General features: G+C 41.6%; 1 protein-coding gene across 6 annotated transcripts in view; it reads left to right on the top strand.

Annotated features, from left to right (window-relative positions):
• ARHGEF10L (Rho guanine nucleotide exchange factor 10 like) overlaps positions 1-15,562 on the top strand; it is a 252,095-nt gene that overhangs the window by 153,808 nt on the left and 82,725 nt on the right. For all 6 annotated transcript variants that reach the window (XM_074218287.1, XM_074218286.1, XM_074218285.1 and 3 more), the window contains 6 exons: positions 3,226-3,303; positions 4,098-4,277; positions 4,860-4,976; positions 5,685-5,777; positions 8,521-8,694; positions 13,758-13,903. In XM_074218287.1, coding sequence (XP_074074388.1) covers positions 3,226-3,303; positions 4,098-4,277; positions 4,860-4,976; positions 5,685-5,777; positions 8,521-8,694; positions 13,758-13,903 — 788 coding nt within the window. The remainder of the gene's footprint in view (positions 1-3,225; positions 3,304-4,097; positions 4,278-4,859; positions 4,977-5,684; positions 5,778-8,520; positions 8,695-13,757; positions 13,904-15,562) is intronic.

Here is a 15,562-nt window from a genome sequence, read left to right as displayed (position 1 = left end):
GGTGGATGTATGTTCATGGGGACAGGAAACCAATTTGAATTGGAAGGTTCCTATTTCCTTACTTGTACCATACATGAGTTTTTTCTCTTAAGGAAGGAGATGGCCAGGGGCTATTATCGATAACTATCTTTGACTGGGGAGGTGGGTGAGGGAATGAAACCATTCCTGACCACAAGAGAACTTTTTTTTAGGTTTTTTTTTTTGTGAGGCAAATGGAGTTAAGTGGCTTGCTCAAGGCCACACAGCTAGGTAATTTATTAAGTGTCTGAGGCTGGATTTGAACTCAGGTACTCCTGACTCCAGGGCCGGTGCTCTATCCACTATGCCACCTAGCCTCCCCCTACAAGAGAACTTTTAAGAATTGACTATACAAATGTAGGTGCCATCCAGAGGTGGTTAGGTAGCCCAGACCTGGAATCTGAGAGCTCTGAGTTCAAATGAAGTTTGATATTTACTAGCTTGCGTGATTCTGGGCTTAATGTCTGTTTGCCTCAGTTTCATCAACTATAAAATGGGAATAATAACTCTACCTCCCAGGATTGTTTGGTTTTTGTAGTGAAGATCAAATGAGGTAATATTTGTAGGGTGCTTAGAACAGTGTCTTGGAGCAAGGCAGGTCCTTTATAAATGCTTATTCCCCTCTTCTCCCAGCATCCTCTCTGTCCTACCCTAATCAATCACCCTTTCCAAGGAGCTATGTAGCATAATGAACTAACCAACCTATGCTGACTAGAGTAGCAGTGATAAGTGTAGGCAGGGACAATGAAAAATGGACAGAGAGATTGGGAGCAATTACTCTCATTCCTATAGTGTTTTAAACTTCGCAAAGCATTTAACTGAGTTGTCCCTGTAAGGCAGGTATTACCTTCCTGGCAAAGAGTACAATTGAGGACCAGAGGGGGAAATGACCTCTTCAAGGTCACACAGCTTGTAAGTAGCAAGATCAGGATTCAAACTCTGGTCCTCAGGCCCCCAAAACTGTCATTTTTCCATTCTCCTATGGCTGCCTCTTGGAATCTGTTCTCACATCTGTTCCTGATTTTCTGTGTGACCTCAGGCAAGAGATAAAATTTCTCTGAGGCTTTCTCAATTATGAATGGGAAGGAGGAAGAGTTATTCTGTCTTAGTGATGAGGACCATTGAGAACTGGTGTGAACAGTGAGGACAAAGTAGTGTGAGTTTGTAGGGAAGAAAACACCATAAAATTGCAAAATGGAATGGAAGAGTTAAACCACAGAATGTTAGAGCCCAAAAGTATTTGAATGCAATGTTGTATCTGGAAGGATCCTTAGAACTTAGAATGTTAGAGGTGTGTGGGATACATAGGAATTTAGAATGTTAGAACTGTAGGGATGGAAGAACATAGAAGTAACCTTGAAGCCCTCAGTATTAGAATATAGAGTATTAACTAATGTAACAGGATTAGACTTAGAGAGTATATAGTTCCAGTTCCTCAATTTATAGATGAGAAAATGGAAGTCTAGAGAGAAGGGACTCACATGAGGTCCCATAGGTAGTTAATTTGTGGCTGAGATGGGTGTTAGGACCCTGGTCTCCCAACACTTGGTGCTGTGTTCTTTTCCAGGGGTGCCCAGTACTTCCTCCTAAAGACACATTGTAGGCATTACATTAAATACTTATTTCCTTCCTCTCTCTGCATCTTCTGTACTTAACTGTAATTAGTCACCCTCTTCAAGGAGCTCTGAAGGATTGTGAACTAATTCTAATATAGTTAATATTGATAATTCGAATATACCATCGAATATAGTCTAATATAAGCAATATTAATAATTCTAGAATACCATAGAGTATATTCTAACATAACTAATATCGATAATTCAAATATATCACATAATATATTCTAATATAACTAGTATTTATAACTTTAATTATGCCATATAGTATATTCTAATATAGTTAATATTGCTAAATTTATTCTAAATAACATTGATAATTCTACTTTACCATATAGTTTATTTTAAAATAATTAATATAGTATATTTTAATGTAACTAATATGGTATATTCTAAATCTGAGAATAAGATTATTATAGATTGGGAGTTGCCACTAGTAACTCCTAGGGAGAACAGATTGAGGCTGTGGATCAGAGAACCCAGCAATTACTTGGAAATTTGAGAGAAAATGACCTGCCTAGAGGCCAGTGACTATTCATTTATTCCAGAGCATCATTGGAGGACTCTGCAGAGCTTTTGAGTGCTATTGGAAAACCTTAGACGGAGGCAAAACAGAAGACAAAAAAAGGATAAAAAAGAAGTGGGGGAAAATCAGAGGGAAGATAAAAGTATACCCAGTTATCTCCTGAAAGGGGGAACAAAACTAAACTTATTGTCATACCTGGTATTAATCCCTATCTCTGTTGCCTATTAATCTGGAACTTTAAGCAGTTCTCTCTAGGACTTTCTGAGGCTCATTTTGCTTATCTTTTAAAAAATGGGGATGATAGCAATACCTATACTTATATATCTTACAGGAGTGGGATATGTGTGTGGGAAGGTTGGGAGGACATCAGATAAGATAAGCTACAGAATGATAGACTCACAGAATTTGAGACTTAAAAATGAGAACCCTCAATGACCTAGTTCAACTTGTCTTCCTCTAAGGATCCCCTTGTATTCTTTATAAGGACTGAGTGGAAATTTTCTGCGAAATGAAGGGATTAGATTAGATATCTCCCACTCCTCACTCCCCCACCATATATACAAGTGATCATCCAGTTTCTGCCTGAAAACCTCTTATAAGGGGGAACTCAACCATCTCTCCAAATGTTCATTTCAGTGTTGGATAGCTCAAGATTTTCTTGACAGCCCCATTAGTCCTGGTTCTCCTCTTTGTATTTTACAAACAGTAATACAATCTAAAATGTAAGCTATTGTCATAGAATCTGTTGACTTTATGCAGATGCCCACTGACCTGGGTGATTGTTTGAAAGGATGCCTTGAAAATGTTGACCCTCCATCAGACTTACTTCTCCTACATCCTTGCCCATTGTGTCTGTCTGAAAGAGATTTGGGACTTGCTAGGAAAAGAACTCGTTAATCCAACCAGAAGAGACCTTCAGAGAAGGGCATGGAGGAGGAAGGATGTTTCTGTTCTTGAATTATGAGTTCTCAAAGCTCAGGGGGTCCCTAGAATGGAACTGGATACCAAGAGACTGGCTATGTGACAGTGACAGATTAACTCACCAGTTTCCTTTGACCCTCACAGGTGGTGAGACGTCATATCTTACGGTCCATTGTGCAGAGTGAGGGGAGCTATGTGGAGTCCCTGAAACGGATTCTTCAGGTATACCAAGGGTCTCTAGGAGACTTCTGGGAAATTGGAGGGAGTTCCTGCTCCTCTCCTCCCTGGTCTAGTGGGGGGAAAAAAGGGAAACCAGGGCTGAAGGCTCTACAAGTCTTCATGAGGATCTTTTGGCCAATGTAATTCATCGAATATTTTTGAAGGGACCTTATGATGACCCTGGGTTACAGATATACAAATCAAGAGACTTTTTAGAAGTTACATCCAGTTGCAGTTGACTAGAAATTTGGGGACCTTGTGGAACATGTGAAGACAGTGGAAGAGGCCAAAACTGGAACCATCATAAAGATGGCAGATCATCATTGTATACAGAGTTTCCTCCATTAGACTGAGGTCTGAGATTATCTTCCCCATTTTTCCATTGGGAGGGCTGCAGAGTTGATCCCCATGTGATCCCCATGAGAAAAGGAACTCCTATCAGAGGAGGATAGCAACTGCTGTGTAATTTTAGTTTTAGAACGTCATTTGGGGTGTTGAGAGATTTGGTGACTTCCTGAGAGTCAGAAAGGCAGAACTTGAATGCCATCTTCCTCCTCTCACTTTATGACACGGTCCTGCATCATTTGCTCATCTATTCCATCTGAAATCCTCTGCTCTTGGAGTATTGTGGTGAATGTGGAGTATGTGGCGAACCGCTACTAAGATGGAAGTATGAGACTGAAGGTGGGAACGCCTCCATCTAGAAATAAAAGCCAGGTCTCTGGTACAGTAAGGGAACAGGTACCCCTGTATGTGGGCAAAAGGCCCCTGTTCTAACTACCACTATGCTCTGACAGGATTATAGAAACCCCCTGATGGAGATGGAGCCCAAGGTGCTGAGTGCCCGCAAGTGCCAAGTGGTCTTCTTTCGCCTTAAGGAAATTCTGCAGTGCCATTCCATGTTTCAAATTGCTCTGTCATCCCGTGTGGCTGAGTGGGACACGACAGAGAAAATTGGTGACCTTTTTGTGGCTTCGGTGAGTGGGAGGTTGGACCACAGGATCTTTCTCTCCCTTCTTGTCAGAGCCTTTCCCCTTCTCCCTCTATGAAAAGGGAAGACATTGACTGTATTGGAAAGGAACCTGTAAGTCACATGGGCCAGGGATTTAATCTGGCAGCAACAGGATAGCAAGAACATTGGGTGGGAGGTTATTTAGATATAAGTATACATGAATGAAAATAGTATTATATATTGATAAATCAAATTTTGTTACATTTTTCTGTTACATTATCAATATTTATATGGTACTTTAAGTTATTATTAATATTATTATTATTATTATTGCCCTAATTTGACACATTTTAATGCCCTTCTCAGCTCTGACATCCCAATTTAGTCATCCCTCTTCCATATATTAGTCTCAGGGACCTGTGAGAAAATAAGAGGATATTATATAGTAAGAGTGTTCAGACTGGAGTCAAGATTGGCACAGTACCTGTCTCTAGCCCTTTGAAAATAGAAGACCTTATGAAACATTCCCTAATCTCTCTCATCCTCAGTTTTTCCATCCATGAAATGGGTTTAACAAATCTTATATCATCTCCTTTTTTGTTTCTAGTTCTCCAAGTCCATGGTCTTAGACGTGTACAGCGATTATGTCAACAACTTCACCACCGCCATGTCCATTATCAAGAAGGCCTGCCTCACCAAGCCAGCCTTCCTGGAATTCCTCAAGGTCAGTCATGTAATGGGGTAGGTATCCTTCAATGGGGAAAGGAGGACACTTGCTTAGCAGAGACACCATTTTTTTCTTCTTGTTATTTTGGTAAAAGACTTCCCCTTTCCTGATTTTAGTGAGCCTACCATAAGATGGGAAGATAATATCCAATATATGGTATTAGGTGCTTATAAGGATTATTGGAAAGCCATTTCCATGGAGGTTCTATGAGGACTGAGTAGACCACCAGAAAGGGGAAGACCATATTCTGTGTTTTAAGAGCTCTCTCAACTCTGACATTCTATATTCTAAGAGCGCCCCCAGCTCTGACTTTCTGTATTCTAAGGACCCTCCTTACTCTGGCATTCTTTGTTCCAAGGATCCTTAGGCTTCAACTTTCTATGTTTTGAGGTGCTTTCTATGTCCAGATTCTATGATTCTAGGTGCAAGGGCATAGCCACCACCAGGTATATGCAATATATAAAAGGATATGATTTGTTTTTGAACTTTATGGAAACATTCTAGACCATCTCAGGACTTTGGAAGGATAAATTTCCAGATCTAGGACTCAGAGCCTTTCCTTCTCCTCTCTGAATGAGGCAGGGCTGCCAGGACATACCAGTGACCAGGTGGATTCTGGATGGGGGGAGGACAGCTCAACTCAAGGACTTGAGAGTGGGTATGCAGGACACATATTGGGGAATGACTGGAGCTTTTCTCTTCCAGAGGCGGCAAGTGAGCAGCTCAGATCGAGTCACACTCTATGGGCTGATGGTGAAACCCATCCAACGGTTTCCTCAGTTCATCCTTCTGCTTCAGGTATGGTCCCATCCAAGAGCCAGTCAGTGTGGTGTGGTGGTCAGAGCCTTGGATTAGATCTCTGGGGGCTATACAGTCCCTCCCTTTAGCATCTATTGTTCCTTCTCAAGGTGGCATACATAGGTTATATGGTGCCCTCAGGAAGCATTGGCTCAGTGTCAAATGAGTGAATGATAAAAATCACTTATTTAGTACTAGCCATGTGACAAAGCTAAGCACAGGAGATATAGTAGAGGTAGCAAGAGTCTCTCTCCAGTAGCTCACAATCACTTTGGGGAGGAAAACACTAAAAAAGAAAGTGCAGCTGCTGGGCAAATGGGAGGTCCTGGAGAGCCTCAGGGTTTCAGCAGGAGTGCAAATGGCAAGATGCTCTGATGGGGTCCTTAGGTTCTAAAAGTAGATCTGAGGACAGCACTTGGAGTATCGAGACAAGGCAGATTGGATGAGCATCTCATCAGGAGGATTAGAGTTGGTATTTAATTCTCATCTCATCCAAACTATATGAGTGGTCAAGTCCCAGTGGATCCTGAGCATGCTATGGCCAGGAGGGAGGGCAAGGAGGGAAGAGGGAGCTGTAGTGAGAATGACTTGGAAATAGCTATCAAGGGATAACCATTTAACATGGTATTCTGATAAAATTCATTGTCTGACCTTGACCCAAAGAGAGCCTTCTTGGGGAAAGATGGTAGTATGTGGTCCTGGCTGACTCTCCTTGGATAACTCAAAGGCCCATCTCCAATTATGCTTAGTTAGAGCCTTTCAGCTTAATTCATGAAATATTTATTGAGTGTCTGCTCTATGCAAAAAGGAAGCAGCTTCTGCCCTTAAGGAGCTTGAATTTTACTAGGATGGAGGGGGTATGACTTGTATAGAGAGAAATGCTGTTCACTATTTTTATCAGTGATAATGATGAAGACCTAGGGAATCTGCTTATGAAATCTTCAGGAGACACTTAACTAACATAGCCAGGGAAAGAGTTGGGCTAGATCAATTGGATGATCTAATATGATGAAGTTAAATAGCATCAATGGAAAATCCTGCCCATGAGTTGGAAACTGTGGGGAAGACATGGTTAGACATGGAGGTTTTAGTGGAATGCAAGCCCAGTATGATTCCCTGGTGTCAAAAGGCTATTAGAAAAGCTAATTAGGCCACTTTAATAAATAGCATAATGTCCAGAGGGTGTGAGATGACAGGAGATGGGGACTGGACATGTGAATTCTTTGAGAGAACTCCTAAGAACAGGTCAGCACCAGTTTTAGTTTTAGGGAGCCATTCATAGGACTAAGAAGGTTACATAGCTGGTAGATATAGAGGCCAGAATGACACCTGGGTCTTCCTGGTTTCAAGCCTAGCTCTTTATCTAGTGTTCTCAAATGAAATGATGACCCTGCTGTATTCATTTTCTGTTCCTACCACATCTGAAGCCTTGTGGCCATGTATTAAGAAGGACATTAACAGATTGGACAGATAGTCCCAAGGTTGGAAATCACAACTGTAAGGGAATTAAAGACCATGCCATCAATTGAAAAAAATGGTGACAGTTCAAGGAGAGATTTTGTGTGTGTGTGTGTGTGTGTGTGTGTGTGTGTGTGTGTGTGTGTGTGTGTGTGGAGACATTTGAAAGCTGTCTTCAAATATATGAAAGACTCTTTAGTGGGAAGAGGGTCTCTTTCTACTTATTCCCTGAGCACCTAACCAGAAACAGAAGTGACAAAGCATAGCTAGTCCAAGGTAAAGAGAAAACTTGACAATGAGAGCCATCTCCTAGTCAGTGTGCTACCTGAAGAGCTGGTGAGTTGGTCATCACTGGAGGACCCTAAATATGGGCTAGACTTTTCCACAGTTGTTATAAAGGAGATACTTTAGACCATATGTCTTGAGATTCTCTCCAGGGTGCTTGAATTCAAGGCTGGATCCTTGATCCAGAGGCTAGACCTAGGACTGAGAAGTCCCTTTTGACTTGGGTTCATTTGGTTTATGCTTTGCATTTATTTCTTATTGGCTGATTTGTGTTCACATTATTTTCCTCTAGTAGCACATGAGCTTCCCAAAGGCAAGGTTTTTATCTCAGTCTAATTTAAATGAGTGGAACTGCACCCTCTCACTTAGATCAGTGTGGGAAGCTGACTGTTAAGTAGTAGAGTTCAGAGAGAGATGGGATTTCCAACAGCTCACATCTACTCCCTCCCTTCTCAGATCAGCCTGCTGCAGAGGTGGAGGGTGGTTACCAATTCTAGTGCACCCATTTGAACCCCCAAATTTTCCTGGGAAGTTTGGGGCATGGGTTGGGAAGAGAGTGAGGCAGGAATGGAGTCATCCTGTGACCTGGATCTGGCCTCGTCAGAGGCAAATAACCTATTCTGTGTTAGGAACTGTCACAGAGATATCATAGATACAGAGATGCCCCCCCCCCAAAAAAAAACCCATGTCCTCTTGGAGTTCTATTTAACTGGGAAAAAAAACCAAGATGTGGCTCAAGAAGTAAACAATCTTGGTGACCCAGGAAACTTTAAGAAGTTGTGAGGCATGTGTGTAATAAGTATGTGAAGGAAGGAAAGAGAGAAAAGGAGAGATGGAGAGAGAAGGAAAAAAGGAGAGGGAGGGAGGGAGGGAGAGAGAGAGAGAGAGAGAGAGAGAGAGAGAGAGAGAGCGAGCATGCTTGCTAGCTACCCAATCAGATCAGTCATGACCAGCCATGTATCATATGTCTCTGAAAGCTGGTCTTCTCTTGCCCTCTTAGGACATGCTGAAGAACACCCCCAAAGGCCACCCAGATAGGCTCTCCCTCCAGTTGGCCCTCACAGAATTGGAGACGCTGGCTGAGAAATTGAATGAGCAGAAGCGTCTGGCTGACCAGCTGACCGAGATCCAACAGCTGACCAAGAGTGTGAGTGACCGGAGCAGCCTCAACAAGGTAAGGACCCGTGTTGGCCGGCTCTTTCTTGAGGTATTGAGCCCAGGGAAAGAACCTGAAAAAGGTTGCAGTCCTCACTGTGATGAATGGCAGCACTGTGACCTGGGGCATGTCCCCTGTTCTCTCTATCCCTTTGGAGTCCTCATAAAGTAGTGATAGAATTGAAAGAGCCCAGACTCTAGAATAAGAGGGAGCTGGGTTCAAATTCCATCTCTGATGTTCAGCGAGCTCCTCATTCACTGTCTCTGGGTGTCTGTCTACTCTTCTGAAAATGAGATGATTATACCATGTGGCTTCTGAGATCCTTTCCAGTAACTATAGGCTCTATGATTGCATTAAAGTCTTTTCTGATGCCTCCTTTTGACTCAGACATGAACCCTTGTCTCCGAGGCTTTGTTGGTAGATTCTACTAAGGTCAAAAGACAAAGCCCATGAGTAGAGTGTGCTTGTAGTTTGAGGACCAGTCTAGTGGTACTTGGAAGGGTTGGTTACTAGGGTGATAAAGCCTTTTTTCATTCTAGTCATTCAGGAAGATTCTATTGCAGTGAGGGAAAAAAAGCAGTTTGCTGAATTGGGATATCAGAGGATCTGCATTTAGATCCAGCTCCTGGTAGTTACTACCTATGGGACCAAGAATAAGTCACTTCTTTAGGGCCTCAGTTTTCTGTCTGTAAAATGGAGGAGTTACCTCTACCTCTAAATCTACAGTCCTATGATCCATGATGTGCAGAGGTTGGCACACTATGGCCTGAAGGTCAGATCTATTCCTAGCTCCCATAAGCCATTAAAAAAAGGCAACAGATCATATTGACCCTTGGACAGAGGTTGTCAATCTAAGGTGTGGAATAATGGGCACCAAGGGAGATCACTGGTTGTGTTTGACATCAGTTTAGAGAATGCCCATGAATTCTGGAAGTTTGGAGGTAGAATGCTACCATTATCTTTCTCATAGGACCTGAGACAGGGAGGCTCCCTATAAACCTCAAAGCTCTACAGAAATGAGCATTTTTATTATTATTATTTATCCTTGTGAACAAACTGGAGGAATGGCCCCTTCTGGGACAAAAGTCTTCCACAAGGTGGCAGTGTTCTTTCATTTCTGTTTTTAGGAGGGGATGGAAGGGGGAGAGGAAGAGTATGCATACCCCATATGTCCCCAGATTTCCTTTGAGTCTGGGTGTGGACCAGATGCATGGATGCCTTAGGTGGAAGAGCTCTCATGTCCATTTCATCCATCTCACTGCCTCTGATCGGGGTCTCCTTTGTTAAGAAATAAATGGGGTCCCTTTGAAACTCCAATGATTGTCCTCTATGCTGCCTTGATTATTTCATTGGCCCTGTTGGTCAAGACCTGAAGAGTTAACATTTCTGTTTTCCTTTATGCTCTGCAAATCACTTCACAGATATTAGCTCCTCTGATTCTCATAACAGTCCTGGGAGGTAGGGTTATCCTATCCATTATTCTCTTATTTTAGAGATGAGAAAACTGAGATAGAAATGAAATGACTCTCCCAAAGTCACACAACTAGTAAGTGCCTGAGGTTGGAAAGACCCAGCAAGTATAAGAAAGTTTATTCTGAATGTATACATATCAACACATTTACCTACCTACTATGTACATACACACATCCATGCATATACATTTATACATACATACACACACACCTACATAGTTACATGTCTACATACAGGCATACATTCCTATGAACCAACCACATGAACACTCACATGAATACGCTTACTACTTGCATGCATATCTGCCTAAATATACACATACATTCACTAGATGTTTGAGTATGTTGCTTTCCTTAATGATGTATAAGCTCCTTGGGAGGAAGGAGTTTATATTTTGGGGTTTTGTATCTCCATGGCCTTTGACAGTATCCAGTGGATAATAGGCACTTGATAAATGTTTGTTGACTGCCAGGTCCAGTAGAATGTCAGTTCCTTGAAGGTCCAGTCTGTGTCATCTTTTGTTTTGCTATTTCCAGTGGGCTAGACAATAAAAACAGCCATTCTCTATCAAGGATGCTTGCTCATGGAATGACTTTGGATAGGTCATATATTCTCTTTTTTAGATCATCCATCCTGAGTTTCTGTAAAATGATTAGAGTGGACCAGATTGTCTATCTCCCCTGAATCCTTTGACCTTGGCCATTGGCACTGGCTAGAGTTTGTTCCAGATGGGATACTCTCCTATTGACTTCCTCTTCATCATAACCACTCCCATCCCTACCCCCACTTTTCTGGGAAGGAAATGTTGCCCTAAGCAGAATGCCAGCTCAGCAATTATCCCATCTAGTTCAAGGCTGTAAGAATTTGTGTTGAGGATCAGCCTCCACTTCCCAGGTTTGGAGAAATGAAACTGGGTGTAGCTAGAAACAGAAGCAAATTTGTTATTTCACAATGTGCCCATTCAGGACCCCATAGAGGAATGTTTGTGAAATATCCTGTTTTAATTTGGGGATTTTTTTTTCACTGGGTAGCAGCCAAGAGCCTAGGGGACTTTCTTTGATTGTTATTTTTTTGGGACCCTTGACTGGGACTCGCAGGATGTCTGAGATGGAAGGGACCTTAAAGAACATCCTGAACTTGGATGTGAATCTGTGCATGTGATAAATTTCCCTCGCAGCTACCTTTACGTGAGGACTTTGGTGGAGGAAGAACTCAAGACTTCCCTAAGCAGCGACAACAGCAACAACAACATCAAATAATAATAATAATAATAATAACAATAACAATAATAAATGACTACAGCGATACTACAGCGATACTTTTATCTATTTTAAGGTTTCGCCAAAGCACTTTCTCTTTCTTCATTTGATCTTCACAAAAGAGATACAAATATAAAAAATGATAGTCCCCACCTTCTAGGAGCTTACACTCTTATGGGGGCTTGTGGAGATAGTACATATAAGGAAGTTGGAAAGCACGAATAGAGAAGGGGTTCCTAAGAAAAGTACCTGATAGAGGGGCATGATGGAAAAGTCAGGAAAGTTCCAAAGTAGCACAGCTGGGTGAGAAATGAAGAGATGTTCTGCAATGAGCTCTCTCCTTAAGAAGAGGATTTGGAGTACATTTCACCACCCTCCAGTCCAACTTACCCCGGGAGGTAGGTGCTGTTGTTATTACCATTTTACAGATGAAGAAACTGAGGCAGAGAAGAGGTTAAGGGACTTGTCCAAGGTCACACTGCTAACAAGTCTCAGTTTCATATGAATCTGTAGGATTCAAACTGAGGTCCTTCTGACTCCCAAATACAGTGCTCTTTCCACTGCACCTTTTTTTTTTTTTGCCTTTTCCCTTCTTTCTAAATTCTAACCATTGCTCTTAGTTCTGTCCCTTGAGGTCAAGCAGAACCAGATATTTACCTCTTCTATATAAGAACCCTGAGATGTTTAAAATATTTTCAGCCCAGCTTCAAGGTACATGCTCTGTCTGTCTGTCTGTCTGTCTCTCTCTCTATCTCTGTCTCTGTCTCTCTCTCTCCCTTTCTCTTCTCCATTTCCCATTTCTATAGCTAATCTTCAGATGGGGTGATCTGAAAGCCCTTCACCATTTTGGTTGTCTTTCCTGGATACTTTTTAGTTATCAATGATGCTTAGAATTGAACCTAGTATTCTGCCTGTTGTCTGATGAGGGTAGGTCACAGCCAGACCATTGCCTCTCTGGTCCTCTCAGTGTAACCTAAGATGGTATTAACAACATGATGAACTTGTGGGATACCAAATTCCTAGGATCTTTTTTCAAAGTATTGACTCTTCTTTCCTCTCCTATATTTGTTGGGCAGTCTAAACATCCCACATCTTGGCCTGTCTAACTAGCCCACATGAATTGTTTATGTTTTCTTTCTGGGGAAGGTCATGGCCATTAATGTCCAATAATGGAGATTGAACCATGCTTTTTTTTTTAAAGAATTAGATAGACAACAAACATTAATCATAAGATTATAGCTTTATTACTCATCATTTGTGGATCATAAATCATAGTTCATAGGATCAGAGACTTAGAGTTGGAAGAAATGTTAGGGGTTAGCTAGTCTAAGCCCCTCAGAAAAGGAATCAAACCTAGACATAAGTGAATTGTCCAGGGTCACTTACATAGCAATCAGCACATAGTGGGAATAAATTCTTCTCTACTTATTGTGAAGGACACATATCATGCATCATCATGGCATTGTAGAAAGTAAATTTTGCATAATAAAACCTGAGTTCCAGTTTCAATTTTGTCACTTAATTTCTCTGTAACCAAGTCTCTGAAGCCCCACTTTTTTTCCAGTATAAAATAATTGTGCTGGTTCAACTTCTTCTTTCTTTCACTACCTGGAAAGAAAATACATTGTGTTGAATACTTTTAAATTGTGAATTGTTGAATTATTATCTTAATACTAATAGAGTATGTGGAATCTATATTGATGAGGGCTCCTAGTTCTGTTAAGGGATTTTACTTCCATTGTTCTCATGGTAGAACCAACCTCTCCTTAAATGTTCCTGTTGCTCTGTTCTTTGAAGAAGCTGAATATTTCTCAGAGGGTAAGCTAAGCTGACCATGTGCTCAAACAGGCATCACTAAAAGAGAAAGATTGGGTCATGGGCCTGGTGACAGACCACATGTTTTCTCATGGCTAGTGGCTTATATCTGGAAAGAAAGTTGGTTACTAAGGAGTGGTAATTGTTTGACCATAGCATCACAGATCTTTATCAGGAAAAGACCTGAGTCCATCTAGTCCAAATCTGCCCCTTTCTCTCATTTTATCAGGAAACTGAGGTCCAGGGATATAAAGTGAAATAGGTAGTTGTCATCAGAGATGGGTTTTGACATCAGAGATGACCTCTTTTCACTGTACACCACTGGACAGATTGCTGGTTCAAGATTCAATGAAAACAGCATTTTCAATATTCATCCTAGGAAGTAGATGGCAAGTTGGTTAACCAGGGAGTCAAGAGCAGGATGATATAAAACTTTGATTCCTGAATTGAAGCATCTAGCTACATGTCCTCTGGTGCCAGTTGGGCTGAAGGCTGGTGCTGACTTAAATCTGTGGTCCTCTTGCCTTTTTATAGCTGCTGACATCAGGCCAACGGCAGCTGCTGCTTTGTGAGACCCTGACAGAGACGGTGTATGGGGACCGTGGGCAGCTAATCAAGTCCAAGGAGCGCAAGGTTTTTCTGCTCAATGACATGCTGGTGTGTGCCAACATCAACTTCAAGTAAGTTCCCTGTTGGTTCCTCCTTGTGATGGTGGAACCTTTGTTCTACCCTCATAAAATTTGGGTAAGGGAGTGAGACCTGGGGGACATCTGGAGTGGACCTGGCTTATCCTAGTCCAGTCCTTTGGTACCATTAAAGGATTCTTTCTTCTTTAATACTGGGGTTATGGGGGTTATTGATCTGGGAGCTTCTTGTCCCTGGTTGATAGTCCAAGGTTGCTGTAGAATCCCAGAGTGGCCTTGCAACTGGTTTCTGACTTTGGGCAAGTGACTATTATAACCATGGGGTAATAGAAGGAGCTTTAATTTTTGAACTGGGTGTGAATCCCAGCTCTGCTTTTTAACTATTTGTGTGATGTTGGGTAAACCCTTTTATTCCCTACAGACCTCAGTTTCCTATTCTGTAAAGTGAAAGCTTAGATGACTTCTAAGATTCCACCTGGTTCTGAGATTCTTTGTTATAAGAACCTCTCCCATCTCTGCCATCCTATTTTCTCAGGGTCCTCTCTGAGCTCTAACATCCTGTGTTTTAAAGAACCTTCCCAGTTCTGACATTCAGTGTTTTAAGGTCTCTTCTTATTCTGACAGTCTATGTTCTAAAATCTCATCTGATATCATATAATCTTATAAAAAGATAATCATTTGTTTTACTTTTGAAGCTCGACCTTGGAATGACAACTTCACTGCCTCTTCCTTGGTCATCCCACTTCAAAGCTAATTCTTCTTGATGCTGCAGATGCTCTTTCTTCCATCTAAACCAAATCTTTTGATTTTTTTGAGTAGATGTTTACCTGTCTTGAAAGATTTTACCTCTGGAAGCCTAGATTCATAAATTCCATTAATGGTTAGAAAGTTCCTAGTTTTAGGTCAGAAGCTTGAAGGAGTGCCCCAGGACCAGAATGGACTTGTCAGATTCAGAGCCCAAAGGACCTCCAATAGTGTAAACATCCTCCTTTTAGAAAGGAGCTGCTAGAGGTCCAAGTCACCAAGGTTATAAGTAGTAAAACCAGAACCCCTCTACCCTTCTGCCCCTAATTACACTGTTCACTTCATCGTAGCATGCTGACTCCTCTATCCCTATTATCATCAATAGTGTTTTTGTGACTGCCTTGCTTTCCTAATGATCAATAAAAAATCCAAAACCTCTTCCAAGTCATGTGTAATAAGTCATTTCAGCATCTAAAGGATTAAATTATGTCATGGGGCTTTGGAGTTTGTGCTTTGGGTTCACCTGGGCCATCACTCCCAATGAATATTTATTTCCAATTTATTTGTTCAGTTAACTCAAGAAGGGACTCCCAAGAATAGTACCAGAGAGGTGAGGGGAGAAGAGGAGGAGGAGGGTTGGTAATGTAACAGATTGGGGTCATAGAATGGAAGCCCCTTGAAGTCACGACCTGGTTTTTGTTTCTATATTGTATCCTTCAGGACTTTTATTGGTCATTTAAGGGTTTGTTGAATAAATGAATAAACAAATAAATCAGCAGCTCACACTAGAAGTATGGGAAGGTCATTCCAAGCTAAGGTAGCCAGGTGACTCAATGAAGAGCGAGCTGGACCAGTAGTCAGGAAAGTTTGAGTTCATCTTGTCCCAGATGCTTACTAGGTGTGTGATCCTGGCCAAGTCATTTAAGCCAAAGTCTATAAAGTGCCTTGCAC

The sequence above is a fragment of the Macrotis lagotis genome, chromosome 1 (genome assembly GCF_037893015.1).
Source record: "Macrotis lagotis isolate mMagLag1 chromosome 1, bilby.v1.9.chrom.fasta, whole genome shotgun sequence".
NCBI lineage: Eukaryota > Metazoa > Chordata > Mammalia > Peramelemorphia > Peramelidae > Macrotis > Macrotis lagotis.
The sequence above is the reverse complement of the archived record's forward strand: the minus strand, read 5'-3'. Positions and strand labels throughout refer to the sequence as shown.